At 31.9% G+C, this 27,548-nt stretch overlaps 3 protein-coding genes across 3 annotated transcripts; 1 reads left to right on the top strand and 2 right to left on the bottom strand.

The window, feature by feature from the left end:
* Window positions 1-540: 540 nt before the first annotated feature.
* On the top strand, window positions 541-16,802 carry LOC119840131 (protein atonal homolog 8). Its single transcript, XM_038366644.1, has 2 exons — window positions 541-802; window positions 15,074-16,802. Exons 1-2 carry the CDS (start codon window positions 748-750, stop codon window positions 15,775-15,777), a joined length of 759 nt encoding a protein of 252 aa, XP_038222572.1. The 5' UTR covers window positions 541-747; the 3' UTR covers window positions 15,778-16,802.
* A 3,174-nt stretch (window positions 16,803-19,976) lies between these two features.
* LOC119840099 (zinc finger HIT domain-containing protein 1) lies at window positions 19,977-20,832 on the bottom strand. The gene is made up of 2 exons (XM_038366608.1): window positions 20,478-20,832; window positions 19,977-20,148 (listed from the first exon to the last, which is right to left on the bottom strand). The coding sequence occupies exons 1-2, from the start codon at window positions 20,801-20,803 to the stop codon at window positions 20,013-20,015; spliced, it is 462 nt and encodes a 153-aa protein (XP_038222536.1). The 5' UTR covers window positions 20,804-20,832; the 3' UTR covers window positions 19,977-20,012.
* Window positions 20,769-22,610, bottom strand: LOC119840100 (general transcription factor IIH subunit 5). Its single transcript, XM_038366609.1, has 2 exons — window positions 22,374-22,610; window positions 20,769-21,025 (listed from the first exon to the last, which is right to left on the bottom strand). Exons 1-2 carry the CDS (start codon window positions 22,406-22,408, stop codon window positions 20,839-20,841), a joined length of 222 nt encoding a protein of 73 aa, XP_038222537.1. The 5' UTR covers window positions 22,409-22,610; the 3' UTR covers window positions 20,769-20,838.
* Between the last annotated feature and the right edge of the window lie 4,938 nt (window positions 22,611-27,548).

Raw genomic sequence — 27,548 nt, 5'->3', positions numbered from 1 at the left:
CGGCGAATTCTTTAAACATCTCGTTTGCTAGATTTTTGCATGATATTTTACATGTATTTATCGTACTATGTAAAAATAATTAAATATTATGTATATGAAAAAAAAAAGTTATTGCTCTCGCAATTAGTTACATGTTTTACCTAAAAAAAAAATAATAATTAATTAATTGCACGATTAAAGTTATTTTATACAAATAGTCATAATGGATAGGGAAGTACAAGGTAAACCAACAGAGCCATTGCAATATTTGCACATTAAAAAATAATTTTAATAATCACTGACTCACATTCATGATCAACATTTAACTAAAATGTAATTGATCGATATACCATACGGCATACATAGACAAACCTTGACGCGGTAACTACACAATCGCACTGTCCCTTGCCTTTCGCAATTTGATTTAATAAGACGTGAGCAATTTTTCATCGTTCGATAAACTGATCGTATATCATATCGGGTGCATCTCTAAAGGGCGAGACTGGCCTGGCGCCGTGCTTTTTTACCCCGCCTCGGCTCGAGCCAACAGTCAACTTATTACTTTGGTAAATTTTAGTTGACTACTAACTGTTGGACGGGAAGGGTGTGTTTGATGTTGTCGGAAAGCGGATCATACGCGAACGTAATTACGAAATATATGAAGTGTTAATGTATTAACTGTGTGACATCTATAAGATGTTTTATTGAGTGGATTTTGATACGTTTTCTAAGGATTATTTTGGAGGATCGATATTGAAGAGAATCATTATGTCCAGTGTTTTGTCTACCAGCACTGCGGATGCTGTTCAAGCTGATGTTAAAGGTTTGTTTTATTTGATTGATTTATATATGAACATAATATTAATATTGTAAATTATAGATACATTAATTATTTACATACTTTTATTCATACCGATTGTTTAATATTTTCATAATTTATTTTTTAATGCTGTATGTAAGCACATGAAATTTTTGCCTACTTGTATCATAGTTTATTCAATAGTTACTCTTGAATGCAACACGTAAAAAGATAACGTAAGGCAAATTTTTTAACGCAATTTTAATTTTACGATGTCATTAAGACTGTTTACTCAACCTTCTTGAAAAAAATCGTACCTAAAGTTCAACGAACCAGTGAAGTAAGCAACACCAACAATGACGATTTAAAAGACCCGAATATATAGTTATTACAAGTCAATATTAAACTTAAATGACATAAACGTGGGTGTAATAAAGTGAACTAAACGCCGGAAGCTCAGTAAACGTCCGAACTATAAATTCGACAGCCGTACATGGGCACTTATAAATAAACATTCAGGACTTAAAAAGGCTTCGTTTAATTTCTTAAGCAAATTGCTACTCCCACATGGGCACTGCATTACTCAGATCTCGTTACTTCGTAGTTTCGTACAGATGTCATTCGGACTCTGTGTAGTCTGGACCGTGTCTTATCCATGTGTCAGTTTTGCCATTTCCTATATCCGTGTTTAAATCATAGACAAATTCGACTATTTAATAAAAATATTTTTTGCATAAAAATTTTGATCGAAAATGGATCACTAAATAGTAAAATATATGTTTTAAATTTGTTATTGAACAAAATAGTTAGTAAAGGAATAATTCAAAATATAATATCTTATTAATTATCGATACTATATCAGATATCTTCCGCACGAGCGTGGTCTATATCAATTGGAAGCTAAGCATGAGTCTTTATATTTAAGACTTGTGTAATAAATATCCAATACTAGGATAAAAAAAAACCTCTGCCGAAATCGTGAGAAAAATTGTATTAATACGATTATATTGATTTAATTTCGTAATTGGATCAACAAACGGTTGATTGTTAGCAACTAATCAATCAATACTAATTAATTTATCACCGAAAACAGAAGGGTTCTAAAAACGCCTCACTGCACATGTTAGGGTGAAAAAACCCTATACTTTAGAACAAGTGTACACCACTGCAAATACAATATCGTTTTAGACACACAAAAATAACCCCTATATCGTTAGTGATAAAAGTTATTGTGACGATATGGTTTTTAATAGAAAACACGTATGTTTGTTCACATGTCGCATAGCGGGGGTCATGTGGGATAAAAAGAACGAATCTGTTTATTTTTTTTTAGAATTAGGTCGCCAGTGTTGCCCGTTGCAATATGAATAGGCAATTTAGTTATTTAGGATACTTTACGAAATGAAGTATTTATGAGGTAATAATAAAAATATTTTTAAAAGTAAAAAAATTTCATTTATGATATAGCTTAATTAAAAACAGCATATTGTGTTTCCTTTGATTTTATTGTCAATTCATTGACGTCTTAAAACGCGTATTTCGTAATCTTTAGGGTGTTTATTGAATACAAATTAAATGTATGTGTTACGATTTCCATGAATTACTAAATGTATGTTTGTGAACTGAGATCTGAGTAAAATATGGTAACAACCAGTAATGTTCACAGCAAACAGATGTTTCAAATTAATGTATTGTTATTCAATATATACCACCTGCTATTTATTATTAAACTAGCGGTCTCCCGGCTTTGTCCGTGGCACATTTGTATCTAGTCTTAGAACTCGGCGATGACGTAGTTATCCTGTGCAAGAATTATTTAAATCTGTCCAGTACTTCACTTTCCAAAAAGCAAACGAACACGTCAACCAAACCTAACACGCATATAGCAAATAATTTCGTATTTCTATAAATATGTCATACTTGACGCCTTAGACGCCAAGAGAGCCTATGTCTTTTTAACACGGTTTTATTAGCTTGGCCTGTATCTATGTATGTATGTATGTATGTAATGAAATCTTTGAACATCATTTTTTTAGGAATTTAATTTGTAATTTCAAGAATGTACCTTTCAACGATAAAGTTTTTAACTCGTTACAGAACACTTGATAATTTTTATCATCGAAAATAACAACAAATTAATCGCGGGTACACGTGTACTCAAGTCTAAAAGATAATCAGGCTGATTTGCTGATAAGCGATAATAATAGTTATAAATTTGTAATGAAAAATAAAGGATGGATAATAAAACAACCACTAGAAGTGTGTTTTATTTGATTAAGTATATTTAGATAATTTAAAGTGCCCTCAATAATTTTGGTTCCAACTTATAAAGTACATACTCCAATAAATTGTCAACAATAAAATAAATCTTACCAATTCAATATAACATCAGTCTTATTGACATTTGCACACTAAAATGAATGACATCGCAACTACCGAGCCTGCGTACCTAAAAAAAGCGCGGCAAAATTCTTAATCATCTGTTAGCAGTCGCACAGAAGTCACCCTTTACTTTTTTACAGATACAGATGTCAAACAGCCGACACTGAGCATTATTACAGCTATTATGTCCCCATCTGCAATGCCACATCTGGTATCCAAACGTGCTTACGTCATGGCTCTGACATGTGGCGACAACCGTTCAGTTTTACTGCTGAAAAATTACTTGTTCTCCATTGTTTTCTTGTGTCTAATTAAATGGCTATCTAAGGAGCTGTCATAAGACGATACTACGCATATAATATGATATTAATTAGATTCTTATTTATTTTTAATTCAGCGTACGTAATAAAACAAACAATTGAAAGAAAATAATAATATCTACTACGTATATTTATAAAACTTTAAGAGAAGTAGTATATGGCAAATATTTTGAACATTTAAAATATCAATCCCATGCAATGAGTAATATCAATAAGGAATGGAAATCAGGAATGCCCTTCAATTGTACCTAAGGGGCAGGACATTAATAGGTTTCTTAAACGCCGCGAACGTTAGAATCTATTTTATCTATTATCATTTTAATGCATACGATTCACAGCTTGAACTTGAAATATTATTAGGATTTAGATTTTGTTGTTTTGGGGTTTTCCAGTGGCGTAATGCTTAAGGCATTAGAAAAAAGCGACCAGTGTCAGGGTCTTGTATTACCGCTTACTTGAATAATTTAGCTTTTAAATGAGTCCATTTTTATATTGGGAATTTTGTTAAAGTTCGCGCCATTTTGCATTCAATAACAATAATAGCAACAAAAAGACGAACCCAATTGAATGAAAACTTCAAATTGTTTTCTTTTTTTTTTTCAAGTTCCAAGATTTGAAAATAAAAATGTCCTGTTGAAACTTTTTTTAAAAAAATCTGTATCCGTATTCGATAACATGGGGCTATTTGTAAAGTAACCGTATCAGAACTTGTTGCACTATAAAATTGTTCACGTGCCGGACCCCACGTGACGTTGTTTCAAAATACTGCCAATCGTAAAAATTACTGCAAGTGTGCTATTTTAAACGCAACACTGTCACGTGTTTTATCATATTAGAATTCCATTGGATATTTTGAGTTATTAAATCTCTAATTGGCTATGCATTTATTACCAAAGCATATATATATACCGATTATTGCGTTGTAACTAATTCAATAAAGGAAAATAAAAATAAATATTTAGGCAGAAGCTCATCAAAACTTTCAAAGGTTTTCAAACGCATTTAAAAACACAATATAAGATGCGTAAATTTGAATATATATTACGACTCTATATTCTTCAGTAAAAGAAAAAAATAAATTTTAAAACAGCTGTGCGAACGTTTACAGCTTTGCCAAAGAACAACATTTTTATTGTTGTAATTATCTGTAGTACACGAGGCGAACAGATGTATGCAGTATGCAATAGTGACAGATGTTGTTAAATATTTATCTATCAAGTGCGAATTAGAAAATATAGAGCTGCCTACAAAATACTAAATACACATAAAATACATATGTACCCGATCCAATCTGTCAAAGTACATACGTACTTTTATAATGTATAGATTTTAGGCAATGAAAAAAAATGTCTTTAAATTCATAATATTTATTTGAGACTATAACAAGGCAGGATACAAAATGTACTTAGTTCCTTCAGTTAAGACCAATCAATTGTCATATACGTTTAGGTAACAGCCAATTGCAAAGGAAGACCTATTACAGATTTTTGCATACGTCCATAAATATTAAAAGGGATGACGGGAAGCCTAAAATTCGTCGAAAAAGACAAAGGGAGGAAGCGATCGGGTGGCCAGGCATAAAAACAAAAGATAGCCCACACTTCCCTCGATACGCGGATACAGAAAAAGTTGATATATTTAAAAAAGTTCTCTACAAGCGAAGGCTTAGGAATGCTAACGGATGACATGAACAAATCAGATGCGATATTATGAATCCTCTATAAAAACAACAATAGGTGTATACTCTTCAGCAGTCTAAACAAATGACATCAAATTATTGTTTTAGCAACACCATCGTTGACATTTGCTTTGCTGTCCTTCCTGCACATTCTATTTTATCCTACAAACCTATCCGAACTATTTATTCATATATTTTTATTCCGGAATATAAGCTCAAAGGTCTTCTTGCCTAGTTTCTTGTAACATCAAATGTGACATAAATCTAATTCATCTAATAAAACATAAGTTTGAAAGAGCACTGCTATCTATAAATGCGTGCTCGTAAATTCGCTTAAAACATTGCATCGCGTGGGTGTTCCAACGCAGTTGTAAATTGTATCATGTTACTTTGATTCATCTGTATCCGGTATGCTACTTTTATTTTGGCGGCAATTAAATGGAAAACACGTAATCAAGAGATTTTCATGGAACAAGGATGGGAGGCGCCTTTGATGCCGAATGCCGGCAATGCAGATTTTTGGGGGCAAAAATCTACTGCTATTATTATTTATCGAAAAAAAAAAATTCTTAAGGTGATTTAATATGAGATGTTGATGATTCACCAACGTCACTTTCACGTCATATTTGTTCCCGCTGCAGATAAACAGGTCTCCTGTGCGGATTAATTCAATTCATAATCGACCACGCTGGCCAATTGCGGGTGGAAAGATTCACAAAAAGTCACACAACGTTTTCCTTCGCCTTTTCGGGCAGCGGAAAGGGATAAATGTAGATAAGATAAGAATATCCATTTGTCTTGATGATTTCTTGTCAAAAACTAATAAGAAATATGCCTTATATCCCTACGGATTCATAAACATAATACATAAATACAATCAACATTCGACAGCCACATTATACTACTACTATATAATTATATATAAGAATTTTTATGCTACGCTTATCTTTACTTTTTTTTATAATCATGTAATACACAATATTCATTTGTTATATATTTAAAAGCTTAGTATTTTTAAAAGATTCTGATGATAGAAGCGCTATATGAGCTCGTATGTTCAAAACATCACTATCACAGAAACTGACAGGAATATCGAAGTTTTAAAACGAATGATAACTACATTTGAATTATCCATTTTTAATGTTGTTAAATAAAAGCGAAGTAAATTAGAATATGTCTAGATTAGACTGGATAAATACACAGACAAACAACACAATTGGTCAGTTAGAAAGAATCTGATTGGTCCATTTTGTCGACTCCTATGTGGAAACCGGCGCCGACACACCTTTACAATACACATTTCATTTGATAAAATTGACACTAAGACAATTTATTGCGATTTACGAATACGCTTATAAAGTTTTCATCTCATATTTATTTAATTCATTTAAATAATCAACGTTGAAAACATGGTATTGGTCAATTTTGAATATGATGTCGTAGTCTGAATATTCTGTTCCTTAGTCATGCGTAGAAATAGTTATACGTTTTAATCAAATTTAGAAAAAAAAACAGCATAATTAACACGATAAGATATAACTTTGTTTTAGAAAACGATACATAACACACAATATATTATGTCTTATGGGATAGAATGTCTGTTTAACAATTTATATTAATTCTACTTTTTTCAGTATAGCAACCATAAACAGAAAACAAAACATAGACTCTCACACGGTCTAACATGTCAAGTAGGTCCAATAAATTATACAAGTCAAGAAAGGACATAGTGAGCCTGTTAGGTCGTCTAGTCCCGTTTCGCACCCTGGTAACTACGTTAGTTTATTATTGTACAATTTATGGCAACATTCTTAGTTTTTTAATCCTTCATAACTTGTCACTGTATGCCAATGTTCCATTATTTTGAATATTGAAATTTTTAATTTTTAGTTTTATAGCATTGAAATTTGTTTCTTTGCTGAATTTTTTTGTTATTGCATATCAGAATAAATTATTTTTGATAACAATCGGCGTTATACTTCATTTTCACATTTGAATCGAAATAAATATTTATAAGCCCATCATCACCGCTGTTTATAAGTAAAATAATAATATTTACTAATTCTTTAAATGTTAATAAAGCCATTGTTCGTCAACAAACGTCAATATTTATAGCATTATTCTTTCGAATGTTATTGCTACATCGCATTCCGCCATTTGCATTAATTTGCTTGTCCGCTCAAAGAATCATAAATATCTTTGAGATAAACTGGCGCCTAATTTGAATGACTTTATGAGCTGTCATGGCGACTATATCCGGGAAAGGTTTAAAACGATAGATGTAATTTTGAATAAAATCACCATTATGAATAGGACGGTTAATTGCATTCCTATTCCTAAATCTGGGATTATCTAGCCTCTAATTAATTAGTTGAAAAACGTAATTCCGCATGGTATGCTTTTTTTATTTTACGATCAACCTTTCATGACAATATTATAGCTCGTGAGTAACATAATACACACGAAAACATCCTGATCCGTAAAATATCCTTTGTAAGACGTTAAAAATATTTTCGACGTTCAAAAGATCACATTTTTTCTGCCAGATGGCAGATAAACATCGGGATAAACCATCTGGCTGCGATTCCAACTTAGCGCATGCGAAATTAACTTTTTATATCTGATTTATTATCGCCGTTAGGGCGCCGACACAAGGTCATTCTTACAGCCATTGACAACTGGCACTATAATTGCCTTCATTAAAAATGTTTCTGGGTTTTACCAAAAGATGAATACTGGGCATATAAATTTTTTATCGCCGGTACAGTATTTTGTAGATGTAAATCGAGATTAGGATTGCTACATTTAATGTAATTTAACTAATTATCCGTTTTTTATGCATTTACAATCGCTTTATACGAAGAAGTTAAAAATACAATAAGAAATATAATATTTATAAGATTTTTATTTTCCTTGGATATATGATTACCCGGATCTTATTAACATACGATCGCCCCATGTTGCTTAAGCAATGATGTACTCTCAAAATTGGAATCATCATGTAACCGTAATTATCATAGATTATTTTTTTTTTAATTTTGGCGGGATTTCCATTATTTTTTTACAAATTAATTATTCAAAATTTTATGTTTTAAAATGAAGCCTTGTTATAATTTAGCAAAATTGTTCGACTATTTATAGGTATCAAAAACACAACGACAAATAATATTTTTTTGCGTCGTATTGCGAAAATTATTCAAGATTGTCTATGCGCAGTCAAGTTTTATTCAAAATCAGGCTATTGGAGATGTGTTATAAATGACTGCTGCCAAAGTGTCACGGAGATGCAATTTTTCTCTTTCAGCCAGGTGGTGAAATCCATTAAACATGGTATTAATATCAGTTACATACATTTTTAAATTAAGCATAGGTTTTTTTGTAGTTCGTCGTCACACAGATGATATATCCTTTAGTGTATAAATATTTACAAAATAGGAAGTTTTTAAAGCAAGCAACACCGGATTTGTAATTCTAAATCTTAATTCATTAAAATATTGATGACACGCTACTCTTTTTACTCTAAAGAGCAGTTAAGAATAATATTGTCTAGTATTTCCTTGTGTTTGATATTACGCGAGTGTCTTATATTATTAACCCGACGTTTCGAACACTTTACAGCGAGCGTGGTCTGTTTAAAAGTATTTTATTTCTATAATATTGTCTATTAGTTATGAATAAATAAAATAATGCCTATGGCTAAAATGGGCTTTAGTAACCCGTATAAGTAAATGCTATTGTAAAATTATTTAACAGCCTCAAGTCCAACAGTATTTACCACATAAGTTTACTTAGTAAATATATATAAGGCACATGGCAGCAGGTGTCCCACATGTTGAGACTACCGCCATAACACAATAGGCTGTTTTGTCTCGGACAGACAAACAGACATTCCTACATTGTTTTTACAGTTGGCGTGCTTCAGTACTGTAGAATTCGGAGGTATGTTACGTTTGGGTTCAGTTCATTCTTATAAGAGGCGATCCTATAGAATTGTTAGAAGCACTTTTCGTAAATTTGGAAGTTAGATTAGTTAGATAGTACTGTTGTTGTTGTTGTTGTTGTTGTTGTTGACCTTTCCAATCGTAAACACTTTAGTTATGAATACGAAGCGATCTTCTCTTGTTTTTTATTACATGTTATTCTTACATTATATTATCTAATATTATAATATATTATTGCTCTAAAGCTTTACAATGAAAAACAATGTAAACTTTTACAAATAAATAAACACAATTGATGGTATATTTAATAATTTTCATTAAATCTCAATTGCAACGTCAGCTCCGCGTTAAATTACTCATAACAGCTCACAACACTTTTCTGTATTGAGTCACAGAGCCTAAAACAAACAATAATACAAACATAAAACCTTATCAGTTGCATGGCAAATTACAAACACGATCACGCAAGATCAAATTCTTGGAAGATTTAATTAAACTAATCAATGGCGGCTAATATACACGAGGAATAATAATAGAAAATCCATTCCATATAAGAAATTGTTATTTAGTAGCGTTACTTAGCAATGGCGGCAGTTTGGCGCCAACGTGTCGCCGGCGTGGCGCGCCGCAATACGTGACTAATAAGATCCTGAGGTCCGGGATACGATCCCGAATACGGGATCCGGGGATAAATAATGTGGGCTATTGATCACCCGGGACATGGGGGAAATCTCGAAACTATCAATCCCTTTTCTGATTAAAACCTTTTTTATGTGTAGACTGACTGTACAATTTTTGGTGATCCAAGATTTCCTTTAGGCATCTAACATTTAAATTTAATAAAAAATCTAGAACATTTGAATGAAATTGAATTTAGAAGCAATAAAGCCGCGTACTTGGTAAGTATCATCATAAACATAAACCATTTCAATTCTCTTAACGGCCCCTGATTGTAATAATCACCCGAGATGGGCCTAAAATTGTCACAAAATCTATATTGCACCAAACGAGTATTGCTGACCACTGGCGCCACTGGTGAAAGTTAGCCATCACGACTTCCCATACATTAGGCTAAATCGTGCGAATGCCCAAGCCTCAACAGCGGACACGATATATATTTAGTCATAAAATTGACCGCTCATCATTTACTCATTTCTCGGCTCCTGCGAATTCTCCCACGGCAGGTACAATACCATTTGAACGGTACATAAACATTACAAAATGTACTTTTGATCGCTCTCTTCTCTCTTTGTATAAATAATTTATGTTTTTGTACAATGAATGATTAGTAAAAAATACTTCATTTTCGTTTGTCGTTTCATAGAACGTACACGCAAAGGTTGAATTCGACATGATTTCGATTTTTAAACTCAAACATACCGTAGACCATAGACGAAATAAAAAAAAGAATAAGATTCATTAATTCAACCCGTCCATAGACGATAGAAATAAAGAGAAGTTTCTAAGGGATTCTGTGAAATTTGGCGCCAGAGTCCAGATACATATCAGTGTTATCAAGTGGTGAGATCGAAACCATTCAAGCTTTGTGTGGTTGGCGCCGGTCCCTTTGATTCGTCCACTTTGTTTTAACACGTCAACGTGAATCGGCGTAATGAGCGAGACCCTTAAATCTGGACCTTTGGGCCATGTATTATTATGTATTCTCTCTGATATATTACACTGCGCTCACCGCACAATGCCGCTACGAAATATAATTAATGTGTCACTTTTTTGTTACAATACAATGGTTTAATTAATGATACATTGAAATTTGTAGTTATGTTATACGCGATTCAAATGTATTAATGAACTACACTCATTTACTGCCAGCTCTGCACGTTCCAGCTGAGCCGCAAAAACCTTGAATTCCACAAACGTGATTTCTAAAGCGAGTAATGTATTTATAGTATCACATTTATCTACAACACGTAGAAATGAGAAAAATCTTTTAATGATAGGCACATCTGTAAACGGCGAAAGAATTCTTTGTAAAACCTCTAAGCAATTAAAACCTCAATCAAACGTAGGCGGGGCGGTCTGAGCTTCGTTCTATAAAAAAAAAAAAACACCTGTAGTGTGAGAAGATAGCTCAACAATATTACCTTTACGATCAACATTGCATAATAGTCTCGTATTTGAATGTCGTTAGAGTTGAAATTTGGGTGATCGCAAGTTTTGTGATGTATGGTGATTGGAACGCCTTCTCGGCGCCGCGGCTCCACGATTATGAGCTATAAAGCAATTCCGGTAGCTCGACCATTACGGATGTACAATTATAGCGTGTTAAACTCGCGGCGTTGCTTATGTTCACCCTTTGTTTTAGATATAAACTTTTATTACTTACACAATTCATGGTTTATGAAGATTTGAATTATGATGATCTCTATGGATGCGATGGACATGCGAGATAGTTATTATGTGAAGATTTTATTATCAACTTAAATAATGTACTTAACAAAGCTTGCTTTAAATTAAAACTTCCTTAGTGTATAATGAAGTACGTATAATAATTAACAAGCACACGTAAATCTTACAAATTTTGAGTGGATTTAGAGTAGATGTCAAAAATAGTACTGTAGTAGGACCGATGTCTCCATACTCAGAACACGTTTTGGGTTAATCAGCTTCAAGCTGTCACAGTAGGCGGAACAATTTGGGAACTGAATTGTTGTTCGCAATCCAATAACTGCTAGCAAAGTCGTTAAATAGTTAGCGTTGTGGTTGGCCTGCAATGTATATTTAGGAATGTATTTGTATAGAAATACTTAACTATCTTTAGTAATTACTTTCCCTCGTTTCGTTCGCAGGCTCTTTAGCTCTTTTCCATAGAAATTGATAATTCTATGACTTTACTCCCTGGAATAATACGTTTTTATTAATGTGGGATTCTGTCTAGATCATTATGCAATTTCTTCAAATTATTTAGACATACCGCCTGTTGCCATAGCAACGTGGAATGCGGACAATCACATTCTAGAAGTAGTTATGTATAAAATATAAATAACAATCAAGTAACCATATGGGGAACCTGTTTCATCTGAGAATCTTGCTCACATTAGGTTATTTCGTAAAACATTTTATTGTTCGCTATTTAAAAATTTTTACTTTATTATTTTTTCATGACTATATTCGAGTGAACACCCTATTTAAAATAACATTTTTTTAACATGCAACTAAACCATCAATATGTCAGAACTATACATAAGGGTATATAAATAGGTGCACACGGGAGACACTAGGTTTCAAATAAAAAAAAAAGAATCGTCAAAAACGGTTAACCCAGAAAATGTAATGAGGTAAAAATGACAAAAATATAGTTCAATTAAGAACCTCCTCCTCTTTTTTTAAATCGGCTAAAACAATTTTCATATAACGAAAATTCGATTCTGATTCGATATGAGGAAACATAAAGAAAATATGTAATAAGAAACTTTATTAAAAATTATATAATACATACTTGGCGTAAGGACCATAGATTTTACATAGGTATTTGGCATGAATTCCAATGTTTCTAGGAAACATTCAAATTTATTAGAATGTTAGAATTACACATCTTCACCTTATTTGGTTCGTTCTTAAATATGATAAAATAAAAATCACGTTCATAAAGTTGTATTATGTGTCTTTAAAAATATATTTAGTAGTTTTCCTATATGCGAGCTATATTCATCATGGGCTAGCGTGAGAAATGATTCATTAAATAAATTAGCTATGTACTGTACCTAATTAAAACTTATTTATTCAAATAAAACTCTTCATTGCACTTATTCATTAAGAATTTACAATGCATTCCCATTGCATGCATTAGCTTCACGGTAATTTAAAACCACCTCATGTGCGCCGATGACGTCACAGAGGCGCCGGCGCTTATGGCAATCGTCTAGATAAAATTATGTGATTTACGCAACATTTTTATAGTTTCGACTTTTGTATTCTGTCATAGACAAGATCATAAAGCATAGTCTTCACGCACGGCCACAGATAAAAAATCAGAATGCCATTTTAATCTGTAGAATTTCTGGGAATAATTGTTGATTAGACTTATCTTTATAAGTAGACTAAACCGCCTATTGTATAATAATGCAATTAGCATTTTAAATGTTTGATTGATGAAAATTATCTAGTGGCTTACGTTGAATATTAATCAATTATCGTAGTTTTTACCTAATTAGGTTTTTTTGCCAACCTATAAGTGTATTATTTTACTTTATCTTAATTTTTATTGTTTTCTCCTATCCTCTCCTACTATCCCCTTATTCATTGTAGTAATATTACAAAACAATATATTCGACAACATGATCAGTAAAATAATCCGAAAATTATTATAATTTATAATACATACATAATTTTATTTTAATAGCCTGTTATCGCACGAATACTAGGACTATTCGGTTTTGCCCACATTAAAACTGCTTTCAACGGTTACACAATTAGATATCTTTGAAGTTATCATTAGGAGTTTTTGATCATCTTATTTTAAGTAAATATAAGTCGAGGATGTCTCTTCATATAAATACTTTTTTAGCATCTGAAATGTTATTATACAGTTTTCAATGAATTTCAAAAAAGGAGTGCTCTATTTGACTGTGTTCTTAGGGTTCGTTACCTTATACCTTTCGACTTGGTGAACCGATTCTGATAATTGTTTAGATGGTGGGTTCCGTATGGTTTCATTAAAATTGTCAATTTGAATGTTTTTGTTTTTATTTCAAAGTAATTGTTTATCGCTGCGAATTTTAGCTTGGATTGTCGACTTCTAATGATGCACAAAATAGAAACAAAGTTATATAAGTAACACTCTATTATGTATTTCTTTGTTCTATTTATGTGTATACATAATAGCTAAAAGAATTTGTTTATAACTAACAAGCTAAAATATGCTAATCTCATTTCGAAATTTCTTTAATACCTCGCAACTGCAAAACAAACAACATAAGAATTAAATAATTAAAGAGGCGCTAAAGTGGATAACATAATAAAATATTATGCAAGTTAATAGTCATGATGTGTATTAAAAAAGAAGTTTTTTTTTAATCACAGTTAGCAAGATCATCATGACTTTCTCGAGATCAAATACCATTTTATTGAATTATCACTCAATCGATTGATAATCGTTTATCATAATCTATACTAATATTATAAAGCTGAAGAGTTTGTTTGTTTGTTTGAACGCATTAGTCTCAGGAACTACTGGCCCGATTTGAAATATTCTTTCAGTGTTAGATAGCCCATTTATTGAGGAAGGCTAAAGACTATGTATGCACCACGGGCGAAGCCGGGGCGGTCCGCTAGTAATAAATAACATTCAGTGTTAATTTATTAATTAAACTCGTCTTCTGAACACTACTCTTAACTTCGTATCTTTATATAGATTTTCCTTAAATAAGCAATTATCTGTTATGAGGAACAGGTGCTATTGATAGTCTGTATGGGAATAGAAAAATATTTTGAACTTGTAAAATATATAAGACATGTCTTGCAAACTATAACGAAAAAGAGCATTACTTATTGATTTTGACAGTTGTCATAGACTATGGGTCTATCACAGATTAAATAGAAATATATATGTGTCATGCGATATGTTTGTATACGAGGCGTGTAGTCTATAACTAGCGTCCGACTTTGTCCTTTTATCCCGATTGACAGATGAAACTGCCATTGCACGCATTTGTTAACGATGCGATTGATTGCCGATACAACGTCTATAAAACTATCTGGGACGACAGATCGTGAGAGGGCGAGGTTCGGATATATGGAGAAACGTATACCTAGGGCTTAACTAGAATTGTACTAGAGGAATAAAATAGAAATAAGGGGCTGGAATTGTAAAGGATTTTAGCAATTAATTCGGTTAACCAAAAAAATTTGTGTATCTACTTTCTTCTTTCGAACGTTATGAATTGTTACCATCGAATACGTCAAAATTCAATACAAGTGACAATTTATCTAATTCAAAATGTTATCTTTGTTACAGAACGTATATCAGAAAGAGACGCGGGTTTTGTATCGGGCGGCGACGATGACGACTCTTGCTCCGGCCCAGCGCACTCCGACGACTCGGGAGTCAGACTCGTCACAGACAGGAAGCGCGACAGAACACCAACCAGAATACAACCACCTAAAAAACGGATAAGACTAGGCTCTAGAGAAGACCTAACTAGCCCTGAAAGCGACTCGTCCAACCCCTTCAGACCCTGGTCCTTCGCGGAGGAACCCCAAAATGAACCTCTCTCCTTAGTCAAGAAGACGAGTGAAACTAGTCTACTTAGGCAACGACGGAGGCCGATAGAACCACCTCCGGTCACAATAATAAAACCCATTGGCCCCCCGAGAGTACCGCCACATCCAGGGGTCATTGAACCGTTCTCAGACAAGAAGCCCAGAGAGCAGAGGAATTATAAGAACATGACAAGGGAGAGGCGGATAGAAGCAAACGCTAGGGAGCGAACGAGGGTCCACACAATAAGCGCTGCGTTTGACACGTTGCGAAAAGCGATACCCGCGTACAGTCACAACCAGAAACTGTCAAAATTATCAGTTTTAAGGATAGCGTGTGCGTACATTTCCGCATTGTCAACAGCGATGGAACCAGATGCGGACCTTTCGGATGCTGTGGAGAAGGTCACGCAGACAATACACACGGAAGGCAAGTTGCGGAAAAAGAAGGACGACCCATGAGTTCTTTAACTGTACTCTACCATAGTACAAAACGACAATAATCCTAGCTATAATGAGCTTTGAATCTCGCGTGGATCACGCTTGTCCGTGTTTATGTTCCTATGGACTGAAATGTGCTTTAGTTAAACTGTTTTTGGGTTTGAATTGTTATAATTTATTTAACACGTGAAATGCCTTTTAATTTGCGTAACAGTTTTACTATTGTACAATTAATTAGTCTAAAATTGAATAGTTCACTCCAATATTTAGTCATTTCATTTCACATCCATGACATCCAAATTTTCAAAAATAAAATACCTCACTAAATTAAGTAAATAGTCCGTCGATACATCTGTAACAAACGGCCAAGCCATTGTTAACCATTCCCAACACAGTATTAAGTGATGACATATGGCGAACCTGTATAAATATTTTATTTGGCTTTAATACTTTATATTTATTAAAAACCGAGTCAGTAATTTTAAGACAGAATTGTATATTTTATATAATATAGTAAACTTGTGTACTTTGTAAATATTAATGTAAGTTGTATAGATATATCACGTTTTTAAGATAGATGTTATATAATTTTGAGGCATTTTGTATCTGTAAATCACTTCTGTGTTGCGAATTAAAGAATACAGATAAAAAAGTTAAAATTATATTTCTGTGTAGAGTCTAGCAACACCACCGTGCCGTGAACTAAAATGCCTTGAACAGATGTTGTGATAATAATGTAAATATTAATATTATTGTTTCATAAGGTTTAAATATAACATTCAATTGTTATATATAAAGGGAAAGAAAGACATTGTTGTAAATGCATTTAAAAGTGATTTGTTTGCGATTTTTAAATTTGTAATATTACACTTGTTTTTTTATTAGTTAGTTACAAGTTTCTAAAAGTATGCAACTCGTAAAAGAATTTTAATCTCAAAGGTTCAAATAATACTAGTCTCATTAAATTTACGTCAATATTGCTGCAAATCACTGCAAATGCTTTGATGAGTTATAAAAGAACAGAAATAAACGAAATTGAATCGTTAGCTCCTTTGTTTTATTTTTAATCTATCACACCACGCCCGCGTCATTAAAAAGTTGAGTTTAATATCTGTGGTCTGTCAAAAATAGCGGGAACTCGATATCGTGCAACTTCAACAGCGCGAAAAGGATTACAACCTTCTTTTCAGATCATTTATCAATGTCTAGAACTCAATGAACTACAAGTAAACCTATAAATATATTTAAAGATAAAAATTAAAAATTTCTAATTTTACTAAAATTTAATTGCTTTGTTATAGAAGTCTCTAACCTCAGTGAAATCAGTCGGTATTATAACACATTTAATTATTTAAAATTTATACTTACTATGTAAGTACTATACTAGCGGTCCGCCCCGGGTTTTTTTTAGTACGTATACAATATGTACATAGCACGTAGTAACTATTCAGTAATCTATGCTATAGCACTCAGGCACAGAATAATAAGCAACTTAGGGATCATGTGCATATTCAATGATGAAAGAATCTTTGTCTTTGGTCCATCAGTTCCCGAGATGAGCGTGTTCAAACACTCTTCAGCTGTATATTATTAGTATAGAAGTATAGATATCCTTTTCTTTATACATGTACTATGTACATTGCAAAATTATTTTAATGTGTACTATAAAATCAAAAATTAAAATACAATTTTAAAAGTTCTTCAGTACATTTCTTCCGGCTGATATGCGTAACAGCTTAACCGATTGAGTCTGGACTTTCACTGTTTAATTAAGTGGATATTATGTAGTTATGTAGTTTATTTAAAGATAGCGTCCATACCTTAACTTCAGTTAAGGTGGGATTTTATTTTGGAATAGAAAAGAGCCTCCTAACTCATAACTCCTTTTCAATAAGTAACATAGTTTATATAAATACGCCATGTGAGAAACTCATATTCAAATGACTTTTTTTACACTATATAACTGAAGCAACGTTCATAAAATTTTCTTCATCCAGTCCGTTACAACCTTTAGCTTTTTACAAAATGTTTGATAGACGGGGTATCAAGTAATAGAGGAAACAAGCATCTGGTGTAAACAGCTGTTGATAAGCACGTGCCCTGGGGAGGGGGTGGCATGCTTTACATCGAACATAGGAGGTTATTGTTGTGGTTGTCAGTTGCTTCAGTTACAAGCGTAAAAAATGTTATCACTAGCTTCCTACTTCCTATTTTGATCTCTATTAGTTAGCCGACTTTTAAACTTTATAACATTATATTACACAATTTAAATAGGTCGAGTACTAATGAAGATGATTCTGATATTTTGTGCAAAAACGTTCGTTTGAGGGCTCAATTCATAAACGTTTGAAGGAAATTAGGACATAACAACAATATCGATATGTTCATTTGGAAAGAAATCCAAATTTATGCTTATTAATAATTAATTCTTTAAAATAGTCTATTTGATGGACAATTCTAAGGAACAGATAATTTCTTAAACAATGTTCGGTGTAAATATATAAGGGTTACATAGCGAGAACAAATATCGCTTTATTGATTCGAGATTGTTAAATTACGCGCGACTTGCATAAAATAAGAGAAATATGTTTTGATGAAATTGAATATATCTATTATGAAAACGTTAGTCTGTCCGGAATTGGGTATAGATACATTATTCGATTTTTGTAGAAAGTGAATTTGCGTTCTTGATCTAAAATTGGCTATGGAAGTAGGTACTTATCCGCTTCTCCCCAATAGATAATGTGTTTGTTCTAATCGATGTAAACAAGTCCACCCTTCATTAGCGACAGGGATACAGGGACAGCTGTTGCCACAAATGTTAAATTATCGCAAATGTGACCAATCGCCCTTGCTGAAATAACAAGGGGTTCAGTGTATGCCCATTTTGTGAATTTTTTTGTTTAATAAATTCAATCTCTTTTGGCCTTCTAGTCTACATTATATGTCTGCAGAAAGTTTACAGTAGTTAACTGCAGGCATTTGGAAATAAAAATGAAATAAATAAAACATTCAAGTCAAATATTGTATAATCCGTATCCCTTTCTTCGCCGATGTTAGTCCATTCCTTCATTCGAATTATCAATCTTCATTATTTCCTTTATGCCAATGAGCGCGAAACACATTTGCACTTTGCAGAGATATAACATTAATGGACGGAGATGGTCGCTTCGCTATCCGCATTCCTATCACAGCACATTGAAATACATAAATAAAAAAAATAATGAATATCATTCAATTTAATCTTTGTTATTATCAAAAAATATACACGCGACATCTCGTGTTGAATGGAAGAAGTCTTTAAAAAAATTATATTAATTTTATTACAGGATTTAAAAAATCGAACTTCTTCACTATAAGGCTTCCATATATCAGATTAGCTGACATTTAACATTAAAAAGCATTTCATACGTGTAATTTTTTAGTAGTATCATATATTATTTCTGTTTAATTATTTTAATTATCCAATAAAAGAGGGAGCTTACACAAACTTATAATTTATTTAGAAATGATAAGTATATGTAATGAAATTACCAATGCAATTATAACTTCTAGAAATCTTCTTAATTTTAAAAATTACTTATAACTTACATTAGAAATTTTTTAAATATAATGCCACGCTATCTAGTGGTACTAAAAAAAACTACTACAGTTTTTAAATTAGTTTAACTATTTGATAATAGATAGCAGTTCATGTAAACTAAAACAACTTACGTAGACGGAGTGATAATTAACAGTATCCACTGCAACATTATCAATAAAAATTAATGTTATTTACTAAATCAAAGTAATTCCATTTAAATAAAAGTTTGGTCAATATTTTTTTTAATGACGCAACGCCATCTTGCAGTATCATAGAGAGCTGGCTATAGTTGTTAAATTATTTTAACTATTCGGTAAGGGGTGGCAGTATTCAGGGAAAATTAAATTAATGTAAAACAATTATAGCACAACGTGTTTGCAGGCAATAATCATAATGAACTTAACACCTTGGTTATATTGAAAAAAAATATATATATATGTAAATGAATAAATAACATATAATAAATTTTTAATGTGATGCAGCGCCATCTAGGTGAAAGAAGGAAGTACTATAGTTCTAAAAATAGTTTCGCTATTACCTTGTAGATGGCAGCTTACACAAATTATTTTGGCGGGAAACTTCGTTAATTATAGAAAGTAGAAACTAGAAACATTCACGATCAAACAATTGAACAGGATCTAGTTAAGAAATTATTTATTTGAAATTCAAAATTTTATGCAGTCCATTTAAGGCATCTAGTGTCTAAGTGTGTGCCAAGACATCGTACGCAGCAATATCGCGCTCCACAAGGAATACAAGTGTAATTTGATGGAAAACCACAAACAGCACAGAAGTGTCTATCTGGAAATCTGAAAGTGAGAAATTTAACGTATATATTAATTCAAATCAATAAACATCATTCTATATTATGATATAATATTAAAATAGTCTGTACTAATATTGTAAAGCTGAAGAGTTTATTTTTTTGAACGCGCTAATCTCGGGAAGTACTGGTCCAATTTGAAAAATTCTTTCAGTTTTAGATAGCCCATTTATTGAGGAAGGCTTTAGGCTAAATATGTACCTCGGGCGAAGCCGGGGCGGACCGCTAGTTATGACTATGATGCTACTATGACCATTTAGTCACATACCTATTTGAATTTTTATAAATAACACATCAAAATAAAAAAGTGCTTACTTAGAAGGTGGTGCTTGGGCTGACAAATAATTGGGAGGATCTGGCCTAAAACTAGCATCTTCTTCAACTAATTGTGCAAATGTCTTCCTGAACCTCATCTTATAATACTCTGCACTTTTCGATTTCTTCTTTCGCGTCGGTTTTTCATTAGAATCAGCAAATTTTGGTACTTTTTTGGACATAACCAGGTCAGCATGAGGATCTTCATGAAAGTTGTCCTGTTCGAGAGCTTCAACCGCTTTCCGCGCGCGTCTTTTCCTTGCTGCATCATCTAAGACCCTCTTCTTCTCTGCATCTTTAACTCTACCAGATTCCCTTGACGCCATTTTGTTTTACTACTGTTACTTATATTGTTGATGCTTTACAATCCTTTATCATGTACTGGAATACTTAGTTGGTCCATCAAATCATCCACTCTCGCTTGTAGCGTATCAACAATATCTGAGGAGATAAACAAATGGGTTTCGTCCAAATCTTGTAGGATGAACTTTCTACCGAGAGCGAGTGTTTCATCCAAGTGCAAAAGGAATTGCTTCATTGCAGGGTCACTGGAAAATGTCGAAGAAAAGGGGGTTGAGTGCTGATGAGAAAAAAACTAAGATGTTGGAGATATTCCATCAGAGCAAAGATTTTTATCAATTGAAGGTAAGCTACACGTCACATAACTCGAATAAGATGCACCATTAATAAAAATTCATCACGGTTTTACAGACTTTTGTAATCATTTCATTTATTGTATTTATATTATGTAAACTTAAATAACAATGAGAAATTGAAAATCGTCCATAACATATAAAATATTTAAAATTTTGTTTATTGCTTCAGGAATTAGAAAAGATAGCTCCAAAAGAGAAAGGTATAACAATGCAGTCCGTCAAAGAAGTAGTACAAAGTCTGGTTGATGACCATTTGGTGGATAGTGAAAAAATTGGAACTTCAATTTATTTCTGGTCGTTTCCAAGGTACTTTTATTTCTTTTCACAACATTGAGTTTATTAGATAATAATTTAATATTTTACAAACTAACATTCAATTTCATTTGACTCATATATGCATTATTTTTATTTATATGTAGTAAAGCTAAAAATGCTAAAAAGAGAAAACTGCATGACCTGCAAAATGAATTAAATGATGTTAACAAAAAGTTGAATAAAGCTGAGGAGACAATTGCAGCTGAAGCAGTAAGTTTAACTAAGACTTATCATAACATTTAAAAGTTCAGACATTTTGTAAGATCAATTCAACAATGATAACAAATTATAATAAAAAAAATCTAGTTGCATTTTACGAATAATATTTATGTATTACACAAAGATAAACACAACAATTCCAACACAGATTGGCCGAGAACCGAATGCAGAAAGAAATGAAATATTGGCAGAGCTAGATAAAGTAACAAAACTTGAAGCGGAACTCAAGAAGGAGCTGCAAAAGTACAGGGACAATGATCCAGAGTACATAGCACAGTTAAAATCAGAGACTCAAGTAAGTATTACATATAAATAGTATTTTTTATTACAGGAATTAAAAACTTAATACTGAACAAAGACTGCATTCAATGTGGTATCCATAACATTACAGGATTTAAAAGCAGCAATAAATAGATGGACTGAGAATATTTTCATTGTCAAATCTTACATAAAAAATAATTTTCAAATGGAAAATGAAATTATTGATCAAAACTTTAACATACCACCAGAATTAGATTATCTTGAAGATTAATTAAGATATAGCTAACTGTTTATGTTTGTACTGTTTTTCGCCTCAATTCTTGACTACTTAGATGATATATTGAATTTAAACTCTAGTTGTTTAGTAGATGGCTATTCTTATAATACTAGCTATTTTGTAAAGATACATTTTATTAATAAACAAATGCGCGTTTAAATTACCTACCATTCTACAAGAACTCCTTTCATAACATTCACCATGATGCATTATATGTGTGATTTTCAATTATACTAGTACAAAATACGATAATGCAGGATTGTAAGAATTGTATTCAGGTTAACGGCAATAGAAATTTTTAGATACTTGAAACCACTGGAATTTGATTCATCTAACACTTGTAAATTACAATTTACAAACGCAAAACGCAACTCAACTAGAACCTAGATAGAAATAACATTGACAGTTGACACATTTGAACGAAATTTCCAAATTGACAGCTTTATTGCTTGCCAGTTATTAGAACGGATTTTTCCAAAAGTTTTAATTTAAAATGGAGAATTAATTTAAAAAACATATGCCAATAAAAAAGCCCTCATTTTATTAGATTTTTTTTCGATCTATTTTTTTGTGTGTATCATTTAAGTGAAACCTTAGCCAATATAAGTATTTCATTCTTTCTTGTTTCTTTCCTTAACATCTGATATCGGATCGGCTGTTAGATGAAAACGAATTGTTACAAGTTTCTTTACTTTATAACACTAAGTGATTTGACTTTCGACGTTCGAGCGAGCTTAACAATATTATACTATTTATATACTCCTTCACCACGTTGCCAAACAATTCTTGATATGTTTTTTTTGGGTACATACACGTAAAATGTATATTTAACCGCGAAACTATTTAGGAAATATCGACGATATTGTATCGTATATTGTTTCATATAATGATATCCTGGGTTTTGACTAAAAGCGGAGAAATAACTAGCGAAAACACATAGTACATACATAGTTTTTGTTTTAAAAATAGAATAGAATAGAATAGAATGGAAAAATGACAGAAATTCCTACTTTAAATATGAAGGTAAATTTGTGACGTGGTTTTATTTAGAAGTGGAAGCAATAAATTTAACAATTTATATAATCTAATGTAGACTTTTGTTATTTTTAAATGTTTGCTCATTTTCCTCTATTCGCCTACAGTGCTCGCCTAACGCCACCACGTAAAACTTTAGCAGATCTACAAAATTGTATACGATGTAAATGCTAATGTGCTGTGGCAACATCGTTTTTCATTTATACTGTACCTAGTCCGTTCTTTTATTTATGAAAACATGTAAAAGTCACTTTTGTTAACACTAAAAGTGTACGAAGAAATAAAAGTCTGGACGAGTGTTTAAAGGGATTTCGAAGCAGCTTGGGAATTCGAAGTTTGTAGACCTTTCGAGAAAGTCGACCGTTCAGCCTAAATACCGAACATTGAAACTTCTCCCAAAAACTTTATGCTCGTAAGATAAAGACTGCCTTTGAGACTAGGTGTTATAGTTGCACATTTTTTTCATGGCTTGTCACTTGTGACAGGATGAATGATTAATTTCGGACATTGGACTTTTAAGGCTGAAATTATCTATGCTTTTAGAAAACGCTTATTTTTGAAATGTAAAACTTCTTTTTTATAAAAAGAAGTCTTATATTATATATAATATAAGATGGCTATGGATATTATAACATCCGGCTCCGCCCGTGTAGATAGATGATTTTTCTTGCATATTATATTTTGTAAATCCAAGCGGAAATCAATCTGAGTAACTTATAATGATTGAAAGTCGTTTAGCCGTTTTAAATTTAAAAATTATGTTACCAAAAAGACTCATAAATGAAAAGACGTTCTACTTAAATCTAAAGATTTTGAATTTTCCGTATTTCTCATATGATATATTGCTGTAAATTATATACATAAGCGGGCAACTGAGCTGGAGGTTCGCCTGATGAGAAGAAATCACCACCGCCCATGAACATTCACAGAGGTAGTGGCCAGCGTATGCTCTGTGCACATTTTGAGGGGAAAGGGATAAGGAAAGGGTTGACGACTGGAAAGAAGGAATGGACTGAGAAGGGTGGGGAAATGGTAACTGCTCTCCGGATATCTCACTCACCGTACGAAAAAAAATAACCTGCTACTATTTCACGCCGGTTTTCTGTGGGGGTGTGGTACTTCGCCGGAGTTGGCCCATAACATAACTAACAGAACAGCACACTTAGTTTCTTCTTTATATTATATGACTTGTTACAAATCAATGAAATTCATTGCTATGCAGATTATAGAACTAGAAATGTCTTATATTATATTGTCTATATATATATACATATATATATATATATATATATATATATATATATATATATATATATATATATATATATATATATATATATATATATATATATATATATATATATATATATATATATATATATATATATATATATATATATATATATATATATATATATATATATATATATATATATATATATATATATATATATATATATATATATATATTTAAGGTGGGTCCATCTTGTAACAAAAAAAGGGTTTTAATATTTAACAAACAATAAGAAGATGACTCTAAAGTCAATATAAACACAGTTTAACTTCATATTGGCTTTACGAGCAGCCACTCTTTTGTAGCAACGATATTTGTTTCTTTGGCATTGAAATGGATTCAAACATTACTTTTATGACTTCTAGTTTATTTAAAAGAAATTCCTATATTTGGTGTACGTATATAAATGGAGAATAATTTTATATTACTCATATCTATGTTTACTTACTCCTAGTTATATCGATATAATATGTGAAACACTTTTTAATTAATGAATAAAAAATAATTTCATTATATAACCACTGTACGAACCGGATTGATACTTCTTTTAATATGAATCTTTATTTGTCGTATACCAATACTTCGTAACGTATATATAACCTACAGTTTCATATTAGTAAATGACGGTGATGCGTATGAATTTAATAGTTTCTTTGAATGTATATATAATACGTACAATAAATATATAGCTTGAATATTTATATGAGTATGAATGCGTGTGAATAAACATATATTAAGGAACAGCTACTATAACCACAGAATAATAAATACAAGTACTATAACTCCCATAATACATTCATTTACCTATTTCCTTCTCCCATATTAGTTCTTTAACGCGAGCATGTAAATTGTCGTTAAAGTATCGCAGTCGCTGATTATCGTGAATGTCGGTAGGTTGCTAGATGATAGTTAGCTATGAAAAGATTGTATTGATACAAATCGTTGTTTCTTTCAATAAACTATTGATTAATCATTCTCTAATCTAATCGTGTTTTTGTGGGTATATATAGTTGCTGCTGGCCACACTCACACCTACATTTTTCATTGAGAAGTCGTTTATAAATAGGGTCACAAGAAGATTAAATCTAATCTTATTAGCTCTTGGAGCAATCTATTACCTAGAGACGCCCAAATTAGCGCAGATTGACTGAAGCTTGGTCTATTGTAAAGGAACGCCAGAGTGCAAGGTAAAGATTGCCTAGCAGTACGAAGAGGATAAATATTATCAGTAGACGGACCTTTGGAAATTGGTCGAAGTTTTAGATAGTGATCAGGAGGAAAATTCCACTCTGCGACGATTTTCTTCATAAAGTTAATTTAACAGAATACAGTAATTTTGAATTTAAAGCCCTTAATAAATCGACATGTTTTAGTAATAAATAGATAAGTAAATGGAAAGTAAGAAATAAGGGAAACTATATTTTACTGTGATGTAATTTGACATTATGTAAACTGTATACAGTTTAATACTTTAATACATGCCATGATTATAGTTATTAGGTTTGTATCGCATAAGAAAAAAGCCGAGAATATTATATTTCTGCAGCACACAGACTGTGTTATTTGACAGGATACAGCCCAACATGTGAGACCAAAGATGTTACTACTTAAAGTCTTAAGGCATTTAAATAAATTTTGCACAATGAACCCCAGTCTCGCTCCAGTATTTTCCAATTGACATTTCACTGCAGTCGATGATCAGGTTAGCTTTAAACTACGACGCTTATGTTTTCCCTATGGATAACAATCCAATGCAAACTTTGGTAAGCGTTCCGGATCCCTACGTAGCGTTTGACCAATCAAAATTCAAACAGACCTGATGGCATTCGATCTAATGAACAATTAGTGTTCATTGCAGAGTTTTAAGGTTGGTGTTATAAGGTTTTGGAGATAATGTGGAAATTTATATTTATAACTGGTCTTGAATAAAATAATATATTCTAACGTACAAAGTTTGTATGTTGGTCTTTAGGTATGAGACATAATTAAACCAATTTGAAGAATTCATAGCGTTATCGTGACGTTATCCAACGCATGTGTTCGTTTAAATTAAAGTGCTATAAATTACGTAGTCACAGAGACCCGAATAGATTAATTTTCACTGACAACACCAGGTCGGCATATTTCATTATAAAAATTATCTGGTTATGGCTAATTATATTTTATATTCAATACAAGAGGTTAGTTCTGGGTTTGTAAGTGCATTGATTTTGTTTATTTAAAGTTTGTACCTATCAAGTTTGATATATTTATATCACTTAAAACGTAATTTATCAAATAAAATTAAAAATAAAGAAATATTACTTTTGATTAAGCAGTGATTGTCCAGCAATAACGAAAAGATAGTTAAATTATCATATAATACTAATTTTAATAAATAAGTTGCAATGTCTGAAGACAAAGTTTGTTCAAAAAAAAAGAGTAAAATAGATATCAAATCTTACTTAACAAACCGTAAAAAGCCTACATATTTCACGGAGAGAATTATAAACTTTTGCATCCATAAGTCGACAATACTGAGTGAATTAGCGAAGTTAGTACATAATTTAATTAGTGTGCCTTATATACGAGTAATGAAGACTAGTGAGGCAGCTGGTGAATGGTGTTAGGCACAAAATAATGGTTTTAAATAAATTAATTTTGTTGTTGCCTTCGTTGGCAGACTTATTTGTGTTATTTTAGAAGTCTGTGTATCGTCGCGACAATTTTGTTGTTTTGTCTATAGTAAAATCTAATAAAAAAGGTGTTTTTATATTAAGCCTAAATAGTTTAATATAAAGACAAGCTTTTATTTACGTTTAAGTAATAAATCTCAATTCGTATAGTCTACAATGAAGTTTCTAAGTAATTTTGTGTTAGAAGTGATTTTGATGTGTGACCGAAAAATAAAGAAAATGTAGTATTTTCTTGTGTTTGATTTATGTGAGTTTAGAAATTAAAGACTTTTTAATTTTTTTTCATTATATTATTTAACCCAGCGTTTCGAACACTTTACAGCGTAGTAAGTTGGAGAC

This window comes from Zerene cesonia, chromosome 5, assembly GCF_012273895.1.
Source record: "Zerene cesonia ecotype Mississippi chromosome 5, Zerene_cesonia_1.1, whole genome shotgun sequence".
NCBI lineage: Eukaryota > Metazoa > Arthropoda > Insecta > Lepidoptera > Pieridae > Zerene > Zerene cesonia.
Note: the sequence above shows the minus strand (reverse complement) of the source record. Positions and strands in the feature narration are given on the sequence as shown.